Genomic DNA, 23,933 nt, shown 5'->3' on the forward strand with positions numbered 1-23,933 from the left:
TAGTTGTGTGGCTGTGGCTGCACATCTCTCGCCCCAGAAAAGCTCACTCCAGCTGCAGCTTCACACCAGCTTCAGATACACCTCAAACTAGACACTGGTCACTGAGCCTCCAGGATGGAAGCCCCAGTTTAAGGGAAAAACAACTCACTCTGTGTCTGCTGCTGCTCCAGTCTCCCCCCAGGACTGAGACAGACAGGGACATTCAATCTCCAACTGCTGCACAAATAATTTTTCTAAGGTTTCAGTGTTGTGCCACTGAGCACTGTCCTTGCAGCACAGCTCCGACAGCTCCATCAGGACGAAAACTCTCAGCTTAACACATTCTCACCTCGTGAACTGCTTGCTCTCCTCGTGCACTTCCATTTCACAGCTCTTAAACTCATTCAGCTCCTTCCTGATGGCTGCCTGCACAGAGAGGGAGAATTTTTTGTAAAGAAAAGGGCTCCGATTGCAGCAGCCACCCCAGTTTTCACAGTCCATTAACACCAAACTGAATTTAATCTGCCCCTCCCCGATGAGGGCTGGGCAGTCCCCAGAGGTGGCCTGGGACGACAAGGACAGAGTTCCCTGCCAGTTCCTGGAGCCTGCAGGGAACTGCATTGCTGTGACCAATACTCAGTATCCCTGCTGTGTGGAGAAAAGATAGTGGGGCTGGGGAAGGGTCTGGAGCACCAAGAGCAGCTGGGCGAGGTGGAGGGCTGAGCCGGGAGAAAAGAAGGCTCAGGGGGCATCTTCTCAGTCTCTACAACTCCCTCCCTGACAGGAGGGTCAAGACAGCTGGGGGGTGGTTGCTTCTCCAGGTAACAAGTGACAGAACAAGGGGAAACTGCCTCAGGTTGAACCAGAAGAAGTTTAGATGAGATATAAGGAAAAAAATTCTCCATAGAAAGGGCTGTAGTAGAATCACCATCCCAGGAACTGTTCAAAAATGTGCAGATGGGGCACCTGGGGACATGGTTTACTGGTGAGCATGGTGGTGCTGGGTAAACAGTTGGACTCCATCATCTTCAAAGGGCTTTTCCAACCTTAATGATTCCATGTTTTATGATGCGTACATCACTCAGAAGCTGAGGCAGAAGCCATGCAGGCTTTCAGACTGTGCCCACCTGGGCTCCACCTTGCCATGAGGCAGCAGGAAGCAGAGCTGGGACAGCACATGCAAGTGAAGGCACTCAGGTGGGGTGGCAGAGGGAAAGATGAAGTGAAGCCAGAGGAACAAAGCAAATCTCCTTGGCTCACAGCCATTTGTGTGGGCCACCCTGGTGTGGCTCCTCATGGGGGACAGGACACTCTCAGTTACCTTGTCAGCTGGTGTCAGCTTTGTCCAAGGCTTATCTGCTCGCCGATCATAGTCTTGAGCATCTGTTACTTCCACATATTCATTAAACCTCAGGATCTTCCTGGCCTGCAGCTCTGCCACTGTAGGCCTCTGGCTAAGCTGAACACCAGGAAAAACAAAGGAGGGCAGTGTGAGCCTTGTTCACAAAGCAGATCCAGGACTAAGCACCCCAAGCAAAACTAAAACTAGTTCCCTCACTGTGCCTTATGCACAGACACTAGCAGATCCTGCCTGCAGTTTGCAAGGGAACAGATAAACCTCTCACAGACTGGATACTCCCACTGGGCTCACAAAGCCAGGCTAGGGCAGAACCCGGGCCACACTGTCATGGAGAAGGACACTGAGGGGTGTGGGAACAGCTGCTACAAGAGTGAGCCCTGCACAACACCACTAAACACAGCTTCAGCAATGGCAGCACTCACACTTCACACCCACAGGCCTTGGGGAAGCTTTTCGCAGCCATGAGCAACAATCTCAAGTAACTTGGATGTAACAGCTAAAAGCAGCTGTTACTCTGCTCAGCTCCCACACTGCTGTTACTTTAGAAATGGATTTTAGGGAGCCTGGTGTGAAGCGGTGGCTGCTGAAGCACTGTGTTAAAGCAGCCAGGCCAGCAAACCTTTAAAGTATCAGGTGCCAGATTTAGTTCTCATCTCGCTTGTTACACTCGCTGCCAGCTCAGATCTGTCCCTGACAAAAACACAGCCCCGGTGCCAGGGCTCACCGCGGGCGACAGCCCGAGGGCACTGGGGACACTTACACGAGAGCCCCGTGCCTCGCCCCCAGCACAGTCCCCACAGCAGAGCCCCGTGCCTCGCCCCCGGCACGGTCCCTACAGCAGAGCCCCGTGACTCCCCCAGCACGGTCCCTACAGCAGAGCCCCGTGCCTCGCCCCCAGCACGGTCCCTACAGCAGAGCCCCGTGACGCCCCCGGCACGGTCCCCACAGCGCGCTCAGTGCCGCCGCGCCCGGCAGCGCTGCCAGCCGCTGGCACCGCCCGGGAGCCTGCTGTACCTTTCTGGTGAGCCGCCGCTTGATCTCGCGCTTCTCAGCCTGACGGTCAGCTTCATTTTTCGCTGCCAAGAGGGGAAAAAACATTTTTCATGTAAGCATCAGGCTTTGGAAAGTGCTCTCTAGGCTTGACCAAAAGACAGTATTGAGCTGGATCAGATTATCTACAGATCTAAAGGCTTAGGACAGGCAGAGAGTGCAGTTCAACTCAATACCCTGCGTCACCTCCTGAACTGGCCCCTTACCCAGCACCAGTGAGTCATTCACCTCAACAATTAATGGCTGTATCACCATAATACATCCAAGCCACTGCAGCTTGCTCCTTCACAAAGCTATTATAGTTTAAAAGAAAATAATAGCACAGATAAATATTTTAAATGGAAACTTCCTGAACTGACATTCCCATTTCCTCGAGATGTTTATTTAAAACTTTTGCAGAACAAGATATGGCCAAGAGAAACAGTCCTGACTTTGTGATGCACTGCTGCTTTAGAGATCATGCAAGGCAATGCTGTAATGTCTGGAACACAGAAGTCCAGCCCAAACAAAAACACCGTTCACAGTCCTTGCTGTGTAACAGCAGAGCCTGAACCAGCCCACACACTCTTCTCTGAGGTGGCAGGCATGGGACAGCTATGCTGTCCATAATCATATGATCCCAGAATGGGTTTGGTTGGAAGGGACCTCAATGATCACCCAGTCCCACCCCCTGCCATGGCAGGGGCACTCTCCCAGGCTGCTCCAAGCCCTGTCCAGTCTGGCATTGGACACTTCCAGAGATGGGACAGCCACAGCTGCTTGGGCAACTTGTGCCAAGGGCCTCACCACCCTCACAGGGAAGAATTTGTTCCTAACATCTAATCTAAATCTCTTTCAATTTAAAACCATCCCCACCTGATACATTAAGATGCTAAAGGCAAATTTATGGTATTTCTCAGGACCACCAGACAAATGCTACTCACGCTGAAGAATGTTCCTCTGTTCCAGTTCTTCTGCAGTTGGTCTCTGACTCAGGCGCCTGAAGAGAAGTGCAACAAGTACAGAACATTGTATCTGGTCACTCATCAGTAGCAGATGAAGGATAAAACTGCCTGGTTTCAGTGCACTAGCCTCCTCTACACTCCTCACTCACCACTGAGCACCACTGCTGCCCTGTTTTACAGTATGCTCTTGTCAAACAGCTGCTCGGCCACTGGTGCAGCTTTGGGAAGGGCTATGGGCTCTCCAGCCCAGAACCTTGCAAGGAGCTCAGACAGCAGAGCCTGGATTGCCACCAGTCCCAGCTTCATCCGCCACCAGCACCCACCCTGCATCCATCCACACCTTTTTATCAACACCTGTGTTTTACGTGTCTGTAATCCTTGAGATTTTCCCCTTTCAGTCCACTTGACCTCTGGAAACAGGGGCCTGTCAGGGGGATATTATTCAACTCCCCGAGGAACTCCCAACTTTTCTAATAAATGAGGAACAGCAACACAATCTCCCAGCCCTGCTCCAGCTGCCGTGCCCAACCACCCACCCTGCTCCAGCACAAGCTGCTTGGACAAGGCACCAGCTTTGTCCACCCGCACTCTGCACACACTGATCATCATCGTTATCTGTACCTGATCAGCGTTGTCCCGATCTGGTGACGGATTTCGTTCCACTCCTCCTTGCTCTTCCGAGGGAAGATGATCTTCTCCTCCTGCGGCGCGGTTGTGTTCCCCAGCTTCATAGCGAGCGTATCTTTCCTCTTCACTTTGTTGGCCAGCGTGCCTGTGGACAGGGAGAGCGACAGGACGCAGCTCAAGGCTACCGAGCCTGCCACAGCAATCCCAGCCCTGTGCCCCGGGAGTTGTGCTCTCCCTGAGGCAGAGCCGTCCTCTCTCCTTGCTCTTCCCAAGCTCAGCACTTTTTGTGTGACACCACATGCTCACCTAATGCTGTCCCACCTCAGGGGCTGGGACAGCACAGGCTGTCACAGGAGCCATTTGCAACTGAAAGGGTGCACTCAGCAGGTGACTGCACAGGTTTGGCTGCAGAGCCTTGGAAAAAGCAAGGCAGAGGACATGTGCTACATCATGCAACCAAGGACCAGCTGCTTTGAGGCGCTGTGGGAACCAGTGCTTTGATGCAGTTCTCAGTGCAGCCAGGCACAAGTTCAGCAGAGCAATAAAAATGACACCTGCAATGTCAAAGTCTTACTGTTATGGCTTTCATCTTCTTCCTCATCCTCATCATCTTTATACAGGATGGGCCCCTCCGAGTCAGAGTCACTCATCCCTTCGTCTCCTTCCTGCTCCTCCGGGAGGACCTGGGGTACCAGTTTGGGGATGACTGTGACAGATGGCACATCTCCAATATACACACAAGGACCTGAATTCTGTTCCTCTTCCTGGTCATCATCTTCCTCTTCCTCATCGTCTGGACTAACGAGAAGCACACTATTACACCTCTGAACACTTGGCACAGGGCCTGCAGAATACCCCTGGAATAAATACACCCTTAGCTCCCCCCAGGGAAGCCCAGAAATCCAGAGGTGCAAGAGCCACTGCAGGATCCTGCACCGTCCCCTCTCTTCAAAGCACAGGGGGCTCTGGCCAAGGAAATGACAGAGGCAGGTTCTGCAGAACCAAACCACCCTCTGACCCCACTACTTCTGTGACTTGGGGATTCAGCTCTGCTATAACACAAGACAGTTCTTTTCTCACTTACCCAGCCAAATGGAAGGCTAAGGAAGGCCACAGATGGATGGAATCTGGGACCTTGTTTGGTATTGGTGCAGTTACAGACAATCCCAGCCTGGATTCCTGGCATCAGCCTGTGTTTGTAGTCTGGAACCCATTTGCCTTTGTGAGCAATAAAATCCCAAAGCCAGGGGTAATTTAATGGGGAAGATGCTCTGGCTCTTAAGAGCCTGAAACACAGATTTGGCCAACAGGGAAAATGGTTTCAGCAGAGACCTAAGCCCTGCCCAAAGCTGTCCCCACCATCACAGTGCTGCAGGAGCTGGGAGAGCAGGCACACATACAAGGAGGTACTCACACTTTGAGCATCTCAATGGTGACAGGCAGGGACCTCGTCCTGCCCAGGGTGCCATTGTCTTCTCCAAAACCATCGTTCTCAAAGAGCAATGAGTGAGCCCTGTGGGACCCCTCGGGAGGTGGGGTGACAGGCAGAGGGCTGGCCAGAGCCTGCTGGATACGAATGTGCAGTGGGATTTGGGGCAGACGAGGCAGCACGTGGGGTTCACCAAACCCTTGTTCTGCTGTCCTCTTCAACACTTCCATGGACCTGAAGTCTTCAGGAAGAGGAGGAGTCTCCTTGGGCAGGTCCAGGGAGCACGGTGGGTCTGGGACAGGGGTGGAGGTGGGCAGGGCCACGCGTGGAGGTTCAGGGGGGACGTGGGTGGGCAGTGGCGGCGAGGGCGAAGGTGGTGGGTAAGCTGAGGTCCCGTGCAGTGGAATCGGTGCGGGGCGACTTGCTGTCACTGTCCTGTCATTTGGGGGCTTAGAGGTGACAGCCTCTGACGTGTTGTTAGGCAGGAGGCCTCTCTTTGGAGGGAGAGGAGGGGAAGGCTTGGACAAGGCTGTACCACTGGTCATTACTTGGGAAAGTTCAGCTGAAAACAAGAACCACAAAAGCCACAATGTTAACAGGGTATTTTCCAGATAACCTTCACCAGTGGAAAAAGCACAGCAATGCACTCAGAGCCTTGGACTAAGCATTCTCTGCTACTTTTTACTGGAGTATCATACCAGAAATAGCCAGGTTACAAGGCCCTAGTTTGTCCCTCTAGCAGCAAAGGTAAGACTTGGGAGGGCAGCCAAAAACAAGCAGGCTGAGAGAGATTTGTGCATCCTGCTGCTTCAGAGAGAGAGAAATGGCACCAGCCCTTGAAAGACAGCACAGGAGCCTGCTCACAAATGCAGTTATTTGGGCACTTTATGGCTATATTTACAGCACAGAAGGAATCCAAGACATCCAGGACACCCCAGACTCCAGTTGTGTTAGCGGTTCCCCTACACATTAAAGAACGTCTTGGGAAGACTCAGAAAGTCTTAAAGTCTTTCTCAGAGGCAAAAATCAGCACAGCTGCAGGCAGCAGCGTGCTTCCCCCCTTGTGTTCATCCATCAGACCCAGCCCAAGAACACCCATCTGCCACGTCAGGATGAGGTTCTGCTTTACTCCCTCTGAGCTCTGTTCCTTAAGCCCCACATAAACTCATCTGCTGCTACAAAGTAACTAGAAAAACTTCGAAAAATACCCAAAGCCTTTAGTCTTAAATATCTGCTGTTTGAATGGAGAAGAGAGGAAGAAATAGAGATATGAAAAATGCCTGCAGTGGGCAGTCACAGGATCCTCAAACCTCTCTCTGTTCCTAGGGAAATTGCAGCAGTAAAGACTGCTGCTGCTTTAGGAGTTTGCAGCTTTTAACATCCATGTGTCCATGGCTTCTGGGGCTTGCAGAGGCTTTGCCTACAGCGGCTGAGACTTGCCACCTTATTTCCCTGGGGCGGGTGACAGTGACACATGGATGCCCCCAGAACAGAGCTGGGGAATCTGCAGTGCAGACACCACGAGAGGGTGCTGCAAGTGGGAGAGTTTCCCCAGATAAGGCCACATAACTGGAGAGAGGTGGGCACATTTGTGAGATGTTTAGCATTTTTAGACTTTCCCCTTGTAGATTAAGGACCAGATTGTGCGAAACACAGTGTCCTCAGCTCCTGCCCAAGGGACTCCTGTGTCTCCTGAGTAGTGCTTCAAGGCTGGCAGGACCAGGCTTGAGGCACCTCTGGGTAAGAGCAAAATCTGAAAGGGAGTGAGGAGCTGGCAGAAGGAAGCTGCTGCTTGAGACACCAGAACTGCTCAGGGAATGAGCATCGTGGGGACAGACAAAGGGGTGACCTGCACAGAAACTCCCTCCCAAGCTGTAACAGTGGCACAGAAGGACCCCCCTGCAGTCAGAGCAGGCACCAAAGACCGTGGAGAGCTCACAAAGCCAATTCCACTCCTGCTGTTCAACAACAGCGACAACACAAGGCTCAAAGCAACACCACAGATCCAGTTCCTTTGTGCCAGACTAGAGAGCTGTGGAGCCTCCTCTGCATCTGAATTCATACCCAGGGGACAAAAGAGAACTGCTGGTTCTCTCCTCCCCTGAAACCCCAGAGCTGCTCCCAGCCCAGCCCATGCTGTTGGGAAGAGGCAGGATGGCTCTAAACACGTTGGATACGCTGCTGTTTCCAGCCACATTTTTTGTCCCACAAGTACCTCCTCCAATTAGAGCTGGGGTATTTCAAATGCCACCTGCAGTGTGTGCAAGCAGCTTAAAGAAAACAAGAAGGTATTTCATGGAGTGCTCAAGCATGGTCAGGCTAATCAAGCTGGTCTGGCACATGGGGGTTGTTAATACCATACCAAGGTCACTTGCAAAACCTGCCAGAGCAAGGTGAGCCCCAAGCAGAGCAGAGCAATCTGTCCACACTGAAAGCAGTGGCCCAGGCTATTTGGCAACTTGCACATCCAGCACTGCTTCTCAAACCACACCTGGGTAACACCTCCAGTTTCTGTGATAACAGTGCAAACTGTCAGATTGATCTTCCCAGGAGCCTCCCTCCTGATCTGTGCTAACCTCTGCTAACCCTGTCCAAAGATTAGGAGGTGTCTGTGAAAGAACTGCTTGAAATGCCAACAGGCCATCACTGAATGGAAGTCATACCAATTCTCAAAATTGCATCTTTAAGATCCCCAGAACTCCAACAGAGATTAAATGAGCTTTAAGAAACTCTCACCAAATCTTCTGCTTAGAAAAATTACAGAGATAAAAACATTTAATTCTCTAAATGGGAAGATTCAGTTCAAACTACAGCCAAGCTGATTTACCCATGGGACAAGACTCATATGTCAACAGCCCAGCCAGAGACCTTAAAGGAGGTGCCTGAGTATAACCAGGGAAGTCTGAATTATCCCTACCAGCTCCTGCTCTCTGCCCTAAGTGGAAACCACAGGGCCTGGCAGTGACAGCTGTGCCAGACATTATTTGGTGTGATGTGCATTCTTTGGGTTTATTTCTTGGTTCGGGGCTGGTTTTTTTCCCCAAAAGCAGCTGAAAGAAGAAATTGTCACTAACCACAAAACCTCATCCACCATTCCCCAATCCCAGCCCCCAGTGAAGCATCAACATTCAGACACTGTCTCTTAAGAGTTGCCAGAGAACAGGCAGGCAGGGATTCCTTCCTGCAGGTAGCTGTTGGGAACAGACTGGATACTCATGGCAGAAGACTCCAGTAATTACACACTGTTCCCAGTGTGTGTCCTGGCTGAACACCGGCAGATTTACATCCAAACTGGATTGTTTTCAGGAAAGATGGTCAGACATTCTGATGCAACTAAAAATCTTCTCTTTTAAGGGGAAGAGAGTCTTGGAGCAGTGGCTCCAGAACATCACAGGGTACAAAAACCAGTTTATGGGGTCACTTACCTATTAGTGAGTTGCTATTTCTGTTGACGAAATTTTCTGTTCTGGGTTTGGGAGGAGGGACGGGAGGCTGTTTGGCAGGAGCTGTGCTGGTTGTACTGGTGGGAGCAGTAGTGTTGGCACTGGCAGGAGCAGGGAGCAGAGTCCTGGGGGCTGGGGAAGGGGCAGCTGTGGAATTGACTGTCTTTGCTGCTGTGGGGGCTGTGCTGAAGGGGGCAGTTCTTGCAGTGCTGCTGGCAGGTATTGGATCCTTTGCCTGTACTTCGTTTGCCTCCTGGGAAGTGGAGGGAGGTCTTTTTGGAGGAAGCAGAGGTTGTCTGGGAACATGTGGCTCCTGAGGTGGTTCCAGTTCAGGCCCAGGGTGGCTGCTGGAGGAGCCTGCAAAGAAAGGCAGCTCAGTTTAAGGCACCAGAGGGCCTGCTGAGGGTGGGAAGGATCAGATGAGAATTCAAAAGTGGTTACAGGAGAATGTGAAGCCCTGATTTTGCACACATCTGGTTTCTTACCCTGCCTCTTCTTAGGCTCCTCCACTGGAGCAGCCTTCCTAAGGCTGGATAGCTTTGTGGCCTCTTCCTCCTGGCTGGGCAGGTTACAGAGCCCAGGGCCCCCAATGGGGACAGTGTGGCCATTCTTCAGCGCAGGCGGGTTCAGCTTTTCTGGCTCTTCACCATCTGCAAGGGGATGGGAGGACAGAGAAGCAAAAGAAAACACTCAGGAGGCAGGGGAGAGGAGAGGTGGCTGAGCTGACTCAACCACCATGGAGCCACAGCACCTTCCTTCTGGCTTCTGAACCAGCTGGTCTTCAGCCACCTTCTGCACAGGACAGCACAGCAACCCAACCAGCTGCAGCTGAGAGCCCTTGATTTCACTGCCAATGAGTAAATCACACAGCACTGTATGCTACCAAGGGTTTTTCTTCTCCCTGCCCTGCCCTTGCGTTACAGATTGGTGTACCCAGTGCTGTGCTGCAGCACAAGGAAGTTGTAACTGAAGTCATAAATCTCCAGCAGCTTTTGCATCCACCCTCCACCACAGAGCAGTCACCAATTCCCTGCTGCTCTTGTGTTACAGATTGGTGTGCCCAGTGCTGTGCTGCAGCACAAGGAAGTTGTAACTGAAGTCATAAATCTCCAGCAGCTTTTGCATCCACCCTCCACCACAGAGCAGTCACCAATTCCCTGCTGCAATGCAGATTCCCACACGAGCCGAGTCATCTACTGCATGTGCAATAATGGACTTTCATGAACTCTTCAGATTAGTGGAAGCACTTCTGTTTTCCTTGTTTCTACCCTAAATTTGGCACTAAAATTCACTGCTCAGCCCAAAACATCAGCAAGGCAGATTTCTTCACTTTACCTTTGTTTTAATCAGATGTAATAACACAGCTCTAGAATTTTATGTAGCTCACTTTGACTATTTCTGCTTTTACAAATTCCCAGTGTTAAAAGCAAGACCTCTTTTTGGAAAAAAACCCATCCAGTCCAACCCATGCTTTTGAGGGCCCTGAAATTTCTAATCCCCATGAGGAAATACTCCACCATTCTCGGTAACTGCCCTGACAGGACAAATTTTTGACAGTATTACTCTCAGAAAAAGACTCAGCATCCACCTCTAAGGGGAAATTGCCCATTTGGACTGATTTTCAACTCAAGAAAACTTAAATAAATACATCACCCATTTAATTAAAAATCTTTTTCAATTCAGTCTGCCATCTCTGAAGGAATTGGAGTGTGTGGCATCCATGCTCTCCAGGTGATAGACCCCAGCACACTCTGTTGTTCTGAGTTTTGAAAATTTATTCTACTGCCCGCCTCACCTTTCCTCTCCCTCCGAAGTACTACCTCCCCTTCCCTAACCTGGTGTTATTCAGAAGCTTCCCAGGATTTCTCTTGCACAAGAAGCAGCCTTGGTTCCTGTGAGGAGCTGGCAGATGGCACTGCCTCGCTCACTCACTGCCCTTCCCTGAAATGCAGCAGGCACAAACAGCAACAAGAGGGAGTTTCCTCCCCAGCCAGGGCTGAAACTCAATGATGAGACAGAGATTTTTATGGCAGCAGCTGCCTCTGGTTATCCAAAGTTTTTAGCAAGGGAGAGAGGAACAGTATGATCCAGCTTTCCTCACCACTTTTCCACATCACACAAATCCCAGGCAGGTGAGTGGATGGTGATCTGATAACTTATTTTGGCAGCATGATCCCAACTTGGAGACATCAAAGATGAAAGAAAAGGGGATAAGACTTCCTAGACAGCAGCGCAAACTTCAATAAGCCTAGTGGTGACGATGACACCCTACCATGAAGCACCTCTTGGAAGATATGCCCCTACCCAAGCAGCTCAGAATTCCCCCATTTCTGACTCTTCCCCAGCCTGAGCCCCGGGGGCAGTACCTCTCCCATCTGGAACAGCAGGAGATGGTGAGTGACAGTGTGACAGCAGAGGCTGGCAGGACAGCACAAGGTATCTGGAGCAGAACACAGAGCAGGACGGGATGGGAAGTGAGCACAGCACAGCCCTCCCTCCCTGCAGGAAGGTGCCAGACAGACACTGCACTTCCTCAGCACCATCCTCCTCCCTGAGCAGGCTGCCTTCCTCCCAGGTGGGAAATCAGACCAGAGAGAGCATTGAAAAGGGTGAGGCACACAGGAACCACTTCAGCAGAAAGCCCTTAAATTTGTCTCCCAAGGGTGAGGTTTGGCCAGAGGAAGAGCAGCCACACAGACACAGACAGAAGATTTGCAGACTCACCCTGCTCAGGCTCTTCCAACAGAACCCCTCTTTTTACCAGCTCCTCTCTTGGCTTTCGCATAGAAATCTTTCGTTCTAAAACTGATATTAAATTGAAAAAAAGCACTCAGAAAACAGGGCAAGCTTGAAGTTCAAGAAGGTTTGTTGTTTTTTTTTTTTTTCTTTCAAAGAGGTTCTCTAGAGGAAATAAAAGAGCTTCAAATTTCACTGGTTTTGCATGGATTAAGAGGAGAGAGAAGAAACTGCATGCTCAGACCTGCATTTCACACTGCACTGCTGATTGTGGAGCAAACCCTCCCTCCCCACAGCTGCTTGGGGAGCTTCCTTGAAAGAAAGGAATTAATCTGTCTGAAACTACAGCTCCATGGCAAGGTGTTTCTGGAGAGATTGCAGGTGCCAGCCCATCACCAAAGTCCCATTTTGGTTCTTACACATGTCAGCACTCAGGCTTGTGACAGCAAGCCCTTCTCAGATGGATGGAGGCAGAGACACCCACCCGGGCCCTGTTACTTTACCTTCTGAAGTCTCCTTGAATTTGTCACTGCTTTTCTTTTTCCTCCACTTCCAGGGTTTGAAAATCTTGCCAAAGCTTGAGAACTTGCTTTTCCTCTTTGTAGGAGGCGTGGTGTCACCTGATTCCAAAACATCTACCCCCATGCTGGCATCACTTGGGGTGTGATCCACCTCTTCAGCTGCACAGAAAAGGAAAAGAATAAAGAATTACTTCTGTGCTGCAGGTAACAGCTGCCATCTCCCACCAACCCACACCACACTGGGAATGGTGGCACACGTTCAGGCAGGAAAGGGAACAAGAGTGTCTGTGGCTCCACGGAGCCCTCACATCAGCCTGGGGAGACACAAGTGGGCTTCTCAACATAAACAGGGCAAAGGGAAACTGGTAAGGGCCTTCCTGATGAGACAAAGATTACAGAACCCCAGAATCATTAAGATTGGAAAAGACTCCAAGACTGTTGAATCCAATCTGTGAGCAATGTCCACCTTGTCACCAGCGCAGAGCACTGAGTGCCATGTCCATTTGTTCCCTGGACATCTTCAGGGATGGGGACTCCACCGCTGCCCTGGACAGACTGTGCCAGGGACTGATAACTCTTTAAACGAATAAATTCCTCCTGATTCAACCTGAACCTTCCCTGGCACAACTTGATGCTGTTTCCTTCTGTTCTGTTCTCCAGGGGCAGAGCCTCACCCCCACCAGTCTGCACCTGCCTGTCAGGGAGCTGGAGAGAGTGAGAATGTCCCCCCTGAGCCTCCTTTTCTCCAGGCTGAGTCCTCCCAGTTCCCTCAGCCACATATTAATTGAATTTTGCAGTGTCACAGAACACAAACCACTTCCTTACATTTTCTCATCTTCATTTGGAAGCAACTGGTGCTGGACACAAGTTCATGACCACAGACACGCTCCAGCCCACCGCGCTGACATCCACAACTGTCCGCACCCCGAAATCACCAGACCCATTCCAGCAGCTGGATGTGCTGGATTTTCCCCTCTCTGATTTTCCTTCTATAAATAAGGGCAGCAAAGCTGGCCAAGAGCAACAACTGCACAGGAAAGCGACACAATACAGGCCTGTGCTCCACCTACTGCACAGGAGTCTCTGGAGAGCAGCACAAGAGGGACACGGAGGCGGGAAGGGACACGTGAAAAAACCAAACCCAAAAAACCCAACCCCAACTCAAAAAGACCCACTTTTGAAGCAGAACAGAGCACAAAATACTAATTTGGGGACTATTTATCCTGCCTTGCCTGATGTTGCCGTTTTGGGGTGTTTGATGGAACACAGAGAAGTGCTTACAATGAGCAGAATCTAGCACTGCCAGCAAAAAAACAAATCAGTGTGCACAAGCTAAGTGAAGCCATCTGGTGCCCACTCCATGGCAGGATTTCCAGAGCCAGAATCCCTCAGCTTCAGCACTAGAGACAGGAGCACTGCAGAGCTCCATGGAAAAAATCCTGTGGAGAAGAGAGACGTGCTGCAGCCCCACCATGCCCAGCAGGCTGGAGAGCCCTGACACAAACTGCACCCAGGTGTCTTCTCTTGGAGCCTCCAAGTCACACGTTGTGGAGCTTGGGAGCAAACAGACCTTTCAGTCAACTTCAGACAAGCCTGAAAGTGTAATGTGCCTGCAGAACAGGGTAACAGGAAAGCTCAGCCAAGAATCCCATCTCCTGAGACTAAGAGATCGGGGAAAAATTTAGGAGAAAGCCTCTTCACACACAGGATAAAGAGGTAATAATGTATCATCTGCATCCCACAAACCTCCACTGCAGATACAGGCCCTGATGTGAAAAGCAGATTCCTGTTCAGGACAGAGGGGGAAAAAAACCCACCAAAAAAATTCATTGTTTGATGCAGCTCTACCTGCAACCCTGTAGTGCTTCCCAGCAGGAGAGTTCAGACCCCAGAAAGTGAGAAAGGCAGCCACAGCCACGGGCTCCTGCGTAGCCTCAGGCCACCACGGTGCCAGACCCCACTTTTCCAGTCAGCACAAACGGAATGGAAGATCCCAAACACAGAGGGAAACTGGAATGTTTGAGCCACTGTTTACCTGTTGGTTGCACTTTTGTTTAAATCAGCCCCATAACAGAAAGTCCCTCACTCTGAACCAGTCAAAAGCTGATGCCAGCCAACATTTGTTTGAAAAAGCAAGATCAATTCAGCATCTGAGATGCTTTTAAATTAAGGGAAAAAAAAACAAAAAAAAACAAAAAACCAAAAAAAAAAACCAACAACCCTGACTTCATAACAGGAGAGAAATTGGGCGGAAAATAACATACATGATGGCAGCACTGATCTGTGATTTTCTGCAGGGATGGAGGGAGGGTGGATGGAAGTGGGGGGGCAGGCAGGGAAGGGCAGAAAGGCATTTTGAGCACCCAGAAACCCAAGAGGAATTGTCTGCATGTTTAGAAGCACTTTCTTCAGAGACCAGAGCAATAGCCCTGGAGTTGCACATGCAATTTTAACGAGCAGTATTCACTGTGCTCAACAGAGCATTCCCAAACTTCTCCAGGCAGGCACGAGTGCTTGCCAAGCACCGGCTGCAGATGGAATCTGAAGCCCAAGTGTCACCAAAGGCATTTCCCTCACCTTTCCAAGGAGAACAGTGCTGAAGGCAGCAGTACCAAGCTAGCCTTATATCTGCTCTTCCCTGAGCTGCTCTGAGGAATGTCACTAATGTGCTGCCTACCTCCCAAGATGTCAGAGTGCAGCGCTAAGCGCAGTAAGTTATTAAAAGAAAACGCAACCATCAGCTCCAGGGATTAATGAAGAGCCCTCGGCACCCTGGAATGTCTCCATTTCCAGTTAGAAGGAGAATGACAAGCATTCCCCTGCCACAGTCCCCTCGGAACAGCCAGGGAGGAGCACAGGACATGAAAGGACCAGCCGAAACTGCAGGAGACACACGGTGCCTCCAAAGGAGGAGCAGCTAAGAGCAGAGAGGGTGGGGAGAAGCCACATGTGACTGCTCCTGCCAGAACCTCTTCCAGCAGCTCCTGCAGCCCAGGCCCAGCTGTCAAAGCAAATACCTTCCCAGGGTGGAGTTTCACTGCCAGAGCTGCAACCACGCAGGTGAACGCAGGAGGTTTCACAAGACCTTCCCATCAAGAGCAAACCACCTGGTCCTGCTTCTCTGCCCCACTGCTCCCTCGGCCGTGTTACAGCTGCTCACAGGCTCCTGCTGGCAGTCAGGTGCTGCCCAACATGGAAACACTCGGTTTTCTTGGTTTATCATCAGTTCCGTGCCCAAAAGCAGCCAGGCAAGAGGGGGACACATGCACACCAGGACACAAAAACTGTCCAAATCATTTCCACCACCCTTTTGCTCTGTGTAGAATAAAACTTGACATGTTACTAAACACTCTGAGACCATTCCAGCCCACTGCTCGCACTGAAGCCAGGGAAGCAATTCCTTCCCTGATCCTCACTGGGATTCCTTCTGTCCTGCTGTGCAGATGACAGGAGAGCCTGTCCTACCCTTCCACAGCACTCTTCCTTTTCCCATCCCCAATTACCACGGGGAAACAGACATTTAAAGCAGTCTGTTGTGAAGCAATTATGACACTGAGGACTAATGAGCAGGTGGATCAGCAGCTGGAGGTGAGATTTACAGATCTGCATTTAAATAACCTTATTGTTTAGTGATTGTTCACATTAGATAGCACTCACACTCCCTCCAAAATGGACCTTCCCTTCCATTCACAGCCCATTTCCAGCTCAAATCTCCATGAAACGGTAGAGAGGACATCTCTTCCCTGTGAAGGCAGAGAATCCACCTTGCTGAGGCTGTGCCTCCTCCTGCTCTGCTCTACAAGGTACAGGAGGGTCCTTAAGCTGCTTTGCAATGCAAGGGGGAAACCCTTCCTTATCCGAGTCATGCACTGGAAAACCGGGAAGGAACCACAGCACCATGCTAGGGGAACAAAATAGGGCAAAAAAAGAGGACCCAGACTTCGAGGGAAGGGTGGGAAGCATCAGGATTCTGATGACCTGACCCAGCAGCAAGGCTGTGCAAGAGACCAGCCTCACCCTCACATGGTGCCAGGCTGGAAAACCCACTTTAAACACATGGAAAAGGTTAAATGAGGTCACACAGCCCTGGGTGAAGCCAGCAGAGCCCTCATGAGAAGGTGAAGAGATTCCCAGCTGGCAGGTCCCTAAAGCGACCCCACGCCAAAGCAGGACCTTGTTCAACCCTTCTGGAAGTCGTGGTCCCTCTTTTGGAAAAGTGACCCTGGAGCTGGGAGAGCCCCACAGAGCCCACCCCGGCAGCTGGATGTGTGCTTAATGTTCCAGCAGAGCCCTGGAGGAAAAATCAGGAATCAAAAATGTGCTGCAACTTCAGCACGTTGCACGATGCCCCCAGAGATGGCCTGGAGCACTTGGAGCCCAGAATCCAGCTGGCCCAGGACAGCACGATGCCCCAGCTGCTTCCCAGCCAGAGCCTCCTGCCATCCCAGATCTGCTCTCCCAAACACTTCAGCTGTTCTGATCTCATTCTATCCAAACAAGCAGGTGAATTTGAGCCGTTTAAAACAGCAGATTTATGTTAACCCAAAATGTTTAGACTGAAATAATCTAGGGAAACGTCACAAAACTGGCACAGCCTGAACACACAAGAAGGCAGGAAGCTCCAGCAGTGCCAAGCAACTTGGGATGCAATTCCCTATTGCTTTGCCTGGCCACCTGGTCCTTCCAACCCTCCCCTGCAGACATGCTTTTGCTCAAATCTTGCAGTTAAATCTCATGCAGAAAAAAACTCCTTTTCCACTGCATCTTGTGGTGTTGAGTGACCCCAGTCTTTTTCTTTTTTTCCAAAGCAGAGAAACCATTTCAGTGGAAGGAGCTGGAGACCCACAGTTGCTCTCTCCCACCCTCAGCAAGTGGCTGTGGTGATGTGTCACCTGCTCCAAAATCTCCTGCCAGGCTTGGGGCTGCCATTCCCATTAAATAGGGTGAAGCTTTTACACCCACCACTGCCCTCAGTGGGTCCAACTGGCACAGCCAGCATCCGTGGGGGTCAGTCAAAACCCCCACACACAGTCACACCTTGGCCACACACACAGGACACCCCAGCTGGCCCTTAGGAACCCCACCTGTGAGCAAGGACAGTTAATCCCCATCTGCAGGGGTCAAGCCCCAAAATACTGTTTTGTAGAGCCAAGCACTGCCAGCCTGGAAACAGGCACAGCAGGAACTTCAGGGACCAACAGGAATAACTAAAAAATATTCCTTCCATTAAGGATCATTTTCAATGTGGAAGATACCTGCAGCAGTTACATGGAATAGAGACACCTCTGATGCAGTGTTAAAGAACTAAACCCAACCTGGATCTAGTGCAGGGCATTCCAGAATTCATCCTGGTGAGTTTTTATACTATTTTATCTCAGGCCACACATCCTTCAGAAGTAACCCTGGCTATGGCAAAATTTTGCTTTTAAGCTAAAAATCACTTCAGATCCAAGTCTGAGGATCACAACAAAGCAAGGCTGAAGGCTGTGAAGAAATCAAAGGATTGCATTTCAGATGATGACAGTTTGTACTATCCTGAATATACCTGGGAGAAAAACTGATTTTTAGTGTTCATGAGGAAAATGGCCCAATCCTTTAAGGATGTAGGGTCAGTGAGCCCCAGACAGAATTGCGGAATGGAGCTGCTAGGAAAAGGTTGAGAACAAGCTGCTTTTCTCCCCCAAACATTTCTGCAGACATCCAAAGGCTGGTGAAGCAGTCTAGGAGAAGCCAGGTATCACCCTCCCTGCACTGCCATGGGCTCTTTGCCCCAGTCCTATTCTGAGATGTAAGACTTGGTAAATTCTACCTTCATTAAGAGACATCCTCATGAGGAAACATCCATATTTTGATGTGTAAACAGAGCTGCAGTGTCTAAATAGTGAGCTCGGGCCAGATTCCTTCCATCCACAAACCAGAGTTCACCCAGAACCTGATCCATCTCTTCTTGTAGGAGCTACTACAGGATCCCCACAAATTCCAGGAGTTTCTGTCCACGAGGATCTTGCTGGCCATTTCTGTCTCTGGGCTAATGAGGTACTTCAGTGCCACGGCAGCAACTCCTGTGAATCACCTTTCTTCCCTTCCCTGAGGAACACACATCCCTGAGGTTCTGCCACGGAGCAGGCCCACAGGGTGCAGGGGGGAGCTCTGCAGGGAACGTGGCTGCTCGTCACACACCTCAGGTGCCTGGAACACGCCAGCGCCCGCGGCTCCCCTGCGGCCCCGGCCAGCCCCACGGCACGCTCCACCACGCTGTGGATGCACAGGCTGGAGAGCAACCAGCTCCCTCCCTGCCCGCCCTGCTGCGTCCAGCAGAGCCCTCAAGAATCCCAGAAGCTTGCAAGCAAACAGCAACATCTCAAAAAGCAAACACTCTTTGAGTGAAATGCTGTTCAAAGTATCCAAAAAGCACTTTGGGTAAATGGTTCTAAGCTTCCCTAAAACAGCTTTAAAAACTTGGTGTGTGCTTTCCTGAATTGTCCAGGGAAGACGTGAATCCTGACCTTAAAGGAATGAAAGGCTGTGGTCACAAAACAGCCTCAAATAATCCCAGCCCTCAGCTTCCCTGTGTTTTGTATGTTTCTAATCACCATAATCTTCACAGGACTCTCCTTAACAGCATCCTGACAGTGCATGCAAGAACCATCTCTTCAAGTTCCAGATTTAATCAGCAGGAACTCTGAGAGCTGTGCCATGAAAAAAAACTTCAGGGAGCAAATGAGCAGTTGAGGAAACACCAGGTCTGCTGGCCCCAGCCTCCAGAAAGCACAATATCATTACACCAAGCCCACTTCCCTGGAAATTACCACTGCTCTTGGCGTTTGATGAGAGAAGGAGCCCAAGACTGATCAGGTCAGCTTCTAACAGTGACTAAATCCAAGCACAAGATGTTGTTAATCTCTATAGTACAAAGACAACTGAAGTTTTACTTCCCTTCCACTCTCTCTAACACTTTATTTTTAGCAACTCTTGAACCAGACTAGCTGGAGTGAACTGCTGGTGGGGAAGAGAATCACTGGTTTCATCTGAGCCCTAGAAATGCTTGATAGGGTCAAAGTTATAGAAGTTAAAAATAATTAAAATAATAGTCTGCATCTTGAGGGTGATCTTTGTCTGCCAATGTCCATTTCTTCCCTGAAAATTAGAAAATTCCACTTTAAAGACGAGAGTGGACAACTGAGCCCAGCCAGCTAACAGCAAGTGGGAATGAGAGAAAGGGATGTGGAAAATCTCCTCACAGCCAGTGCCTCTCCAGCCCCAGTGCTGGGAGCAGCACTGACCCCACAGTGCTTGGGGAGTGGGGCTGCTCCTGGAGCTTAACACAGTTGTGTTTTCTCCAGCCTGTTACTGAGATACTTCACAATGGAGAGGGAAAACAAGCAGGGAGATTATTGCCAAGCCCTTCTCCCCCCAAAACTGCTACAGCTGCCCCAAAAGATGGGTGACATCAATCACAAGGAGGCAATTCTTGGTGGCTTTGGTCCCGGCTCACTCTCACAGGGGGCTGGCTCCTGCCCCATGCAGTCGAACGCTCCCACAGTCCAAGTGCTCTGCAAAGGTGGTGTCCCTGAATGCTGAATCCAGAGGCTGTCCCTTAGAACAGCAGCTGGGAGCCTCTCTGAAGACCAGAGAAGATGTTGCCCAGCGGTTGCACGTGAAATCAGTAAGAGAAAGGAAGGAAGTGGAGTTATTTCTCTGGTTTCTCGCCCCAGCCGGGCGCAGGTTACACAAGTGGCACATTCCAAGCGCTCGGTCCCACCTGCAGCGCTGCCCTGCTGCAGCCCGCGGCTCCCCGGGCTCCCCGGCCCCGATTACTCACCGAGAGCACCTGGGCTGACCGGTCTCGAGAAGTGCGGCTGCCCCATGAGAATCTGCTCACAGCACTCTCCGGGAAGAGGTGGGAGGGGAGCAGAGGAAAAGTCCTCGCTGAGCACACTGCACCCCTTCAAGGCGGTAACCCCACGCTCCGGATGAGGAAGGAGCTGGAGCCGGGCGAGTGCCAGCTCTCAGGCCACGGCCCCGGCGTCCGACGGGCCGGCACGGGTCCTGCTCGCCCTGTGCCCCATGGCTGGGCACTTCATTCTCAGAAATAAGTGTCCGTGCCAGCTCCCTTCACGCAGGAATGCCTGTCATTCCAGAGCCGAGCTGGCTAGGGCGAAGCTCAGGAAGGGGAGGAGACAGCCAGCCAGGATCCAGCCACTGAGCTGCACAATCCAAATTATCAACACCCCTCGCTCCTTCCCGCATCCAGTTTAGCAAGAAGAGAGAAAAGCTGGGAGTGAGGAGAAGGAAAGCAGAGTGCTCTTCTCAGGGACGGGCTTGGAGAATCCACGCACAGCAACACACCGAGGGGTTTCACCTCCCAAAATGGGATGGAGGAATTTACAGCCTACCTGTGCCAGCTGAACACAAACTAAGGCGCTCAGGGATGAGGCAGCCCTTCTCTAAGCGCTGTGGGAGCTGCATTACCCCGAGCAAAGGGAATTTCAAAGACAGCCTGAGCTGATATGCATCTAGCCAAATATAAAAATACAATTTCATGCAATTCCCCTCTCCACTAAAGTTACCAGGAAGCGTGTCTTCTCGTCTAATTTAAATTTAACAATGGAAAATTTAAATTTAACAAGGAAAGTAAAAGTTTAGTTTCCATTCATGTGTCACAGCTTGATGGTTAAGGTAACAAACATCCCCCTCAGCCATCTGCTTCACAATAAAAGATCTCCAAAGTGTAAATATGTCCATTTGGATTCCTTAATTTATCATTATAATTTGGGCTAAGACTTCTGTGAACCTACAGCTCGTTTTCCCTAGACACCCTACAACAGAGAAGCAGGAAAATCTTTAAGCATCCAGAAGCTTAATGTTAGTTCAGGAAAAAAGGAAAAGCAATTTTCAAAAATATACAGGAATTTGCTGCAGCATAAAAGGGATTAAAATCAGGAACCTGACTCCACGTTACACATCTAGGTTGGTTTTTCCCCAGTGTAGGGGTTTTAACCAACAGGATTTGCTGCAGTGCTCTGTGTCCTTGTTGGGCCAGCAAGAGGAGGACTTCAGTATGACTGAATACTGCCCAGGCAGCAACCCCAATCAGGAAATTTCTGTTCTGTGAAACAACCAGATTCAAAACTGTCAGTTTGGGCTGGTGCAGCTGGGAACAATAAATGCTGTACACAAGTGCCACGGGACTGCTGTTCCCAGCCCCAAGGATGGGGGGGATGCAGTGCTACAAAAACAACCCCAAAACATGGCAAGGGGTAGTTCTGAAATTCTGTAACACCTCACCTGAGCCACAAACACACCACGAAGACCCTGGTGCTCCTGGTTCCCCACTGGCATACCAAATGTGCCATCGGGCAACTTGCACATCCTCTCCTTGCCCAAAGCAGAGCCGCAGAAACGCAGCAGGAGGAAGAACACTTGTGGCCCTTCTCCAGGTGCCTTGTGCTTGTCCTCAGTGCCAGGCAGGTGACCCTCATCCCACAGACAGGGGCTGAGCACAGCTGTGGAGGCAGACAGCAAATCCCTCTGCCCTCCCTTGTGCAAGGGCACATGCACATTCCTGGCAGTGCTGCTCTTCTCCACTCCCACCACGGGCATCTCACTGTGGGCAATGAACCTCCCAATTCCCAGGAATGCTCCACCTCATTGAAGACTTTTTGCTTTGAAGTAAAGGAAAAGCCATTTTTAAAGCCATTTATATTCACTGCCATCTGGCAGAGACCCATAAAGGTCAGAGATAAAGGCAGGAAGATTTCCCCAAGCCTGTAAATCAGCTGCCCAGCTTGGAAGGAGGTCTGGAAAAAACATCCCTACACTGGGGAATGCTACAGAATGCTGCCTCTAGACCTGCCTGGCTTCTGCAGAATTAAAGTCACTGCCTTTTATAAGGCATTTGCTGTGAATTCAAAGTGCACAAAGCTCTGCTGCAGAACAGACAACACGTGGTAAATTGTTAAAGCACTGCAGCACAATTATATCCCTGACTCTTTATTTCTACATTTGTAAAACATTACCTTAAATTCCAGTAAAAGGTATTTAAATAAACAGATTTAAATTCACAGTGGCTGCAGCCCAAGAGATGCACAACAGTTACTCAGGCTCTGATGCTACACAGGAACCCACCAAGCTGTGAAATAAAGTCCTTTACATTTCTGTATCCTTCATCAAGCCTCAAAGACCATCACGAAGAGAATAACAAGATTTGGCAATGGTTGTACCAGAAGCATTAATATTTCCTCCTGAAAAGTAGGGCTGTGGTGCTCAAGGAGCAAAGAGATACAAACCCGTGTTTCAAACTGCAGCTTGCTCTGGACTTAAGCATCATTCAGGACCACCAGCCACTCTCCTCTTTTGGGGGAGAAAGTAAAACCCCACCAGAAAACAGCTGACAACGTGCACAACACAGAACAAATCCAAAAATAACACCAGCATCATGATTTTCAAGGGAACTCATGGCCAGAAAAACCCATCAGTCCATCCTTCAGCTCCACGTGTGGAAGGAAAGGTGCAAATTCTGTCCCAGAAAACAGAATGCCAAAAAATGTTCCTGCCTCAACTGCAGCCTGAGGTCAAGCATGAGAGCAGCTCCTAAGAAACCCTCTGCTTTCAGAGGGCTCTGTTTCACCACTGGGGAAAAACATAGGACAAAGCAACCTGCCCTCATCCCGCTGGACATCCAGGATAAAGGGAAACCCACCCTTCAAAGCAAGGAAGAGTAATAAAAGGCAGCAACCAGAAGAAACCAGAGCAACTGTTTCACTCCTCAGGGCCAGGTGATGACTTCTTTAGGATGAAAAAGTTGGAATAGCAAAGAGCTTTCTAAAGGAGAGCAAAATGGGAAACAGCTGATTGTCCCTTCAGCATTTCCTTTTAAAATACAGTAACAAAGAAACACCAGTTACATGAAAATTTTATGTAATTTAAGGAGAGGCAGATGGCTGAAATAAAAAAACCAGGCAGCAAACACTCAAACATGGGGTACATGGCCTTCTCCTGAAGTTTCATTTCCTCTCCATCCAGCCCAGCATCACATTAAAACCCTGGCATTTCCATGTTAATAATCTGTTTATATACATTGTAAAAGGAACTCTTCTGTATTGTTTCATTTCAATGAAAAGCCATGAGCCCAATATTAGCTCCTCTAATAAAGGCAGTGCTGCTCACATTTCGGTTCACACCGACGTGAAATGCTACATTCACCCACGGTGACTCAGACATTTGTGTTCCATGATTCAGCCACAGGAACATTAAAAAGGAGTCCGGCATTATCCCATCCCTGCCAATGGAGCTATTTAAAACCAGTGATACTGGGCGTTTTCCTTCAGAGCTCATCACCAGGGAGGGAGTCAGCAGGAGCTATGGGGCCTTAAGGCTCCTTCACTGTGGGAGATGCACCCTCCAAAATCCTCATGCAGGGACCACCTCACCAGGAGGGCTGGCAGGGAGGAGAGTGGCAGCACCACCACTCTGGATGTGTTTCGTTGAATCATGGAATGGTTTGGGTGGGAAGGGACCTTAAAGTCTATCTCATTTCACCCCCTGCCATGAGCAGGGACACCTTCCACTAGACCAGGTTACTCCAAGCCCTGTCCAACCTGGCCCAGAACACTTCCAGGGAGAGGCAGCCACAGCTCCTCTGGAAATCCATTCCACTCCCTCACCACCCTCACAGGGAAGGATTTCTCCCCAAGATCCCATCTAACCCTACTCTCTGTCAGTCTGAAGCCACCCCCCTTGTCCTGTCACCCTGGTGAATGGTCTCTCTCCACCTTTCCTGCAGGCTCCTGTCAGGTACTGAGAAGCCACAATTAGGTCACCCCAGAGCTTCTCTCCTGCAGG

At 50.3% G+C, this 23,933-nt stretch overlaps 1 protein-coding gene across 6 annotated transcripts in view; it reads right to left on the reverse strand.

Moving 5' to 3' along the window:
- The window catches only part of PHACTR4 (phosphatase and actin regulator 4), a 58,960-nt gene that overhangs the window by 3,467 nt on the left and 31,560 nt on the right, over window positions 1-23,933 (reverse strand). For 3 of the 6 annotated variants that reach the window (XM_041404657.1, XM_041404658.1, XM_041404659.1), the window contains 12 exons: window positions 12,072-12,248; window positions 11,557-11,637; window positions 9,318-9,482; window positions 8,815-9,189; window positions 5,375-5,951; window positions 4,535-4,758; window positions 3,955-4,105; window positions 3,313-3,368; window positions 2,354-2,415; window positions 1,301-1,438; window positions 329-405; window positions 149-216 (listed from right to left, as the gene is read on the reverse strand). In XM_041404657.1, the coding sequence (XP_041260591.1) occupies window positions 149-216; window positions 329-405; window positions 1,301-1,438; window positions 2,354-2,415; window positions 3,313-3,368; window positions 3,955-4,105; window positions 4,535-4,758; window positions 5,375-5,951; window positions 8,815-9,189; window positions 9,318-9,482; window positions 11,557-11,637; window positions 12,072-12,248 (2,151 nt within the window). Of the gene's footprint in view, window positions 1-148; window positions 217-328; window positions 406-1,300; window positions 1,439-2,353; window positions 2,416-3,312; window positions 3,369-3,954; window positions 4,106-4,534; window positions 4,759-5,374; window positions 5,952-8,814; window positions 9,190-9,317; window positions 9,483-11,556; window positions 11,638-12,071; window positions 12,249-19,911; window positions 20,224-23,933 lie in introns of those variants that run through there. The other 3 variants (XM_041404656.1, XM_041404655.1, XM_041404661.1) reach the window with 2 other exon arrangements.

Source organism: Onychostruthus taczanowskii, unplaced genomic scaffold (genome assembly GCF_017590055.1).
Source record: "Onychostruthus taczanowskii isolate IOZ18803 unplaced genomic scaffold, ASM1759005v1 scaffold218, whole genome shotgun sequence".
In the NCBI taxonomy this organism is placed as follows: domain Eukaryota; kingdom Metazoa; phylum Chordata; class Aves; order Passeriformes; family Passeridae; genus Onychostruthus; species Onychostruthus taczanowskii.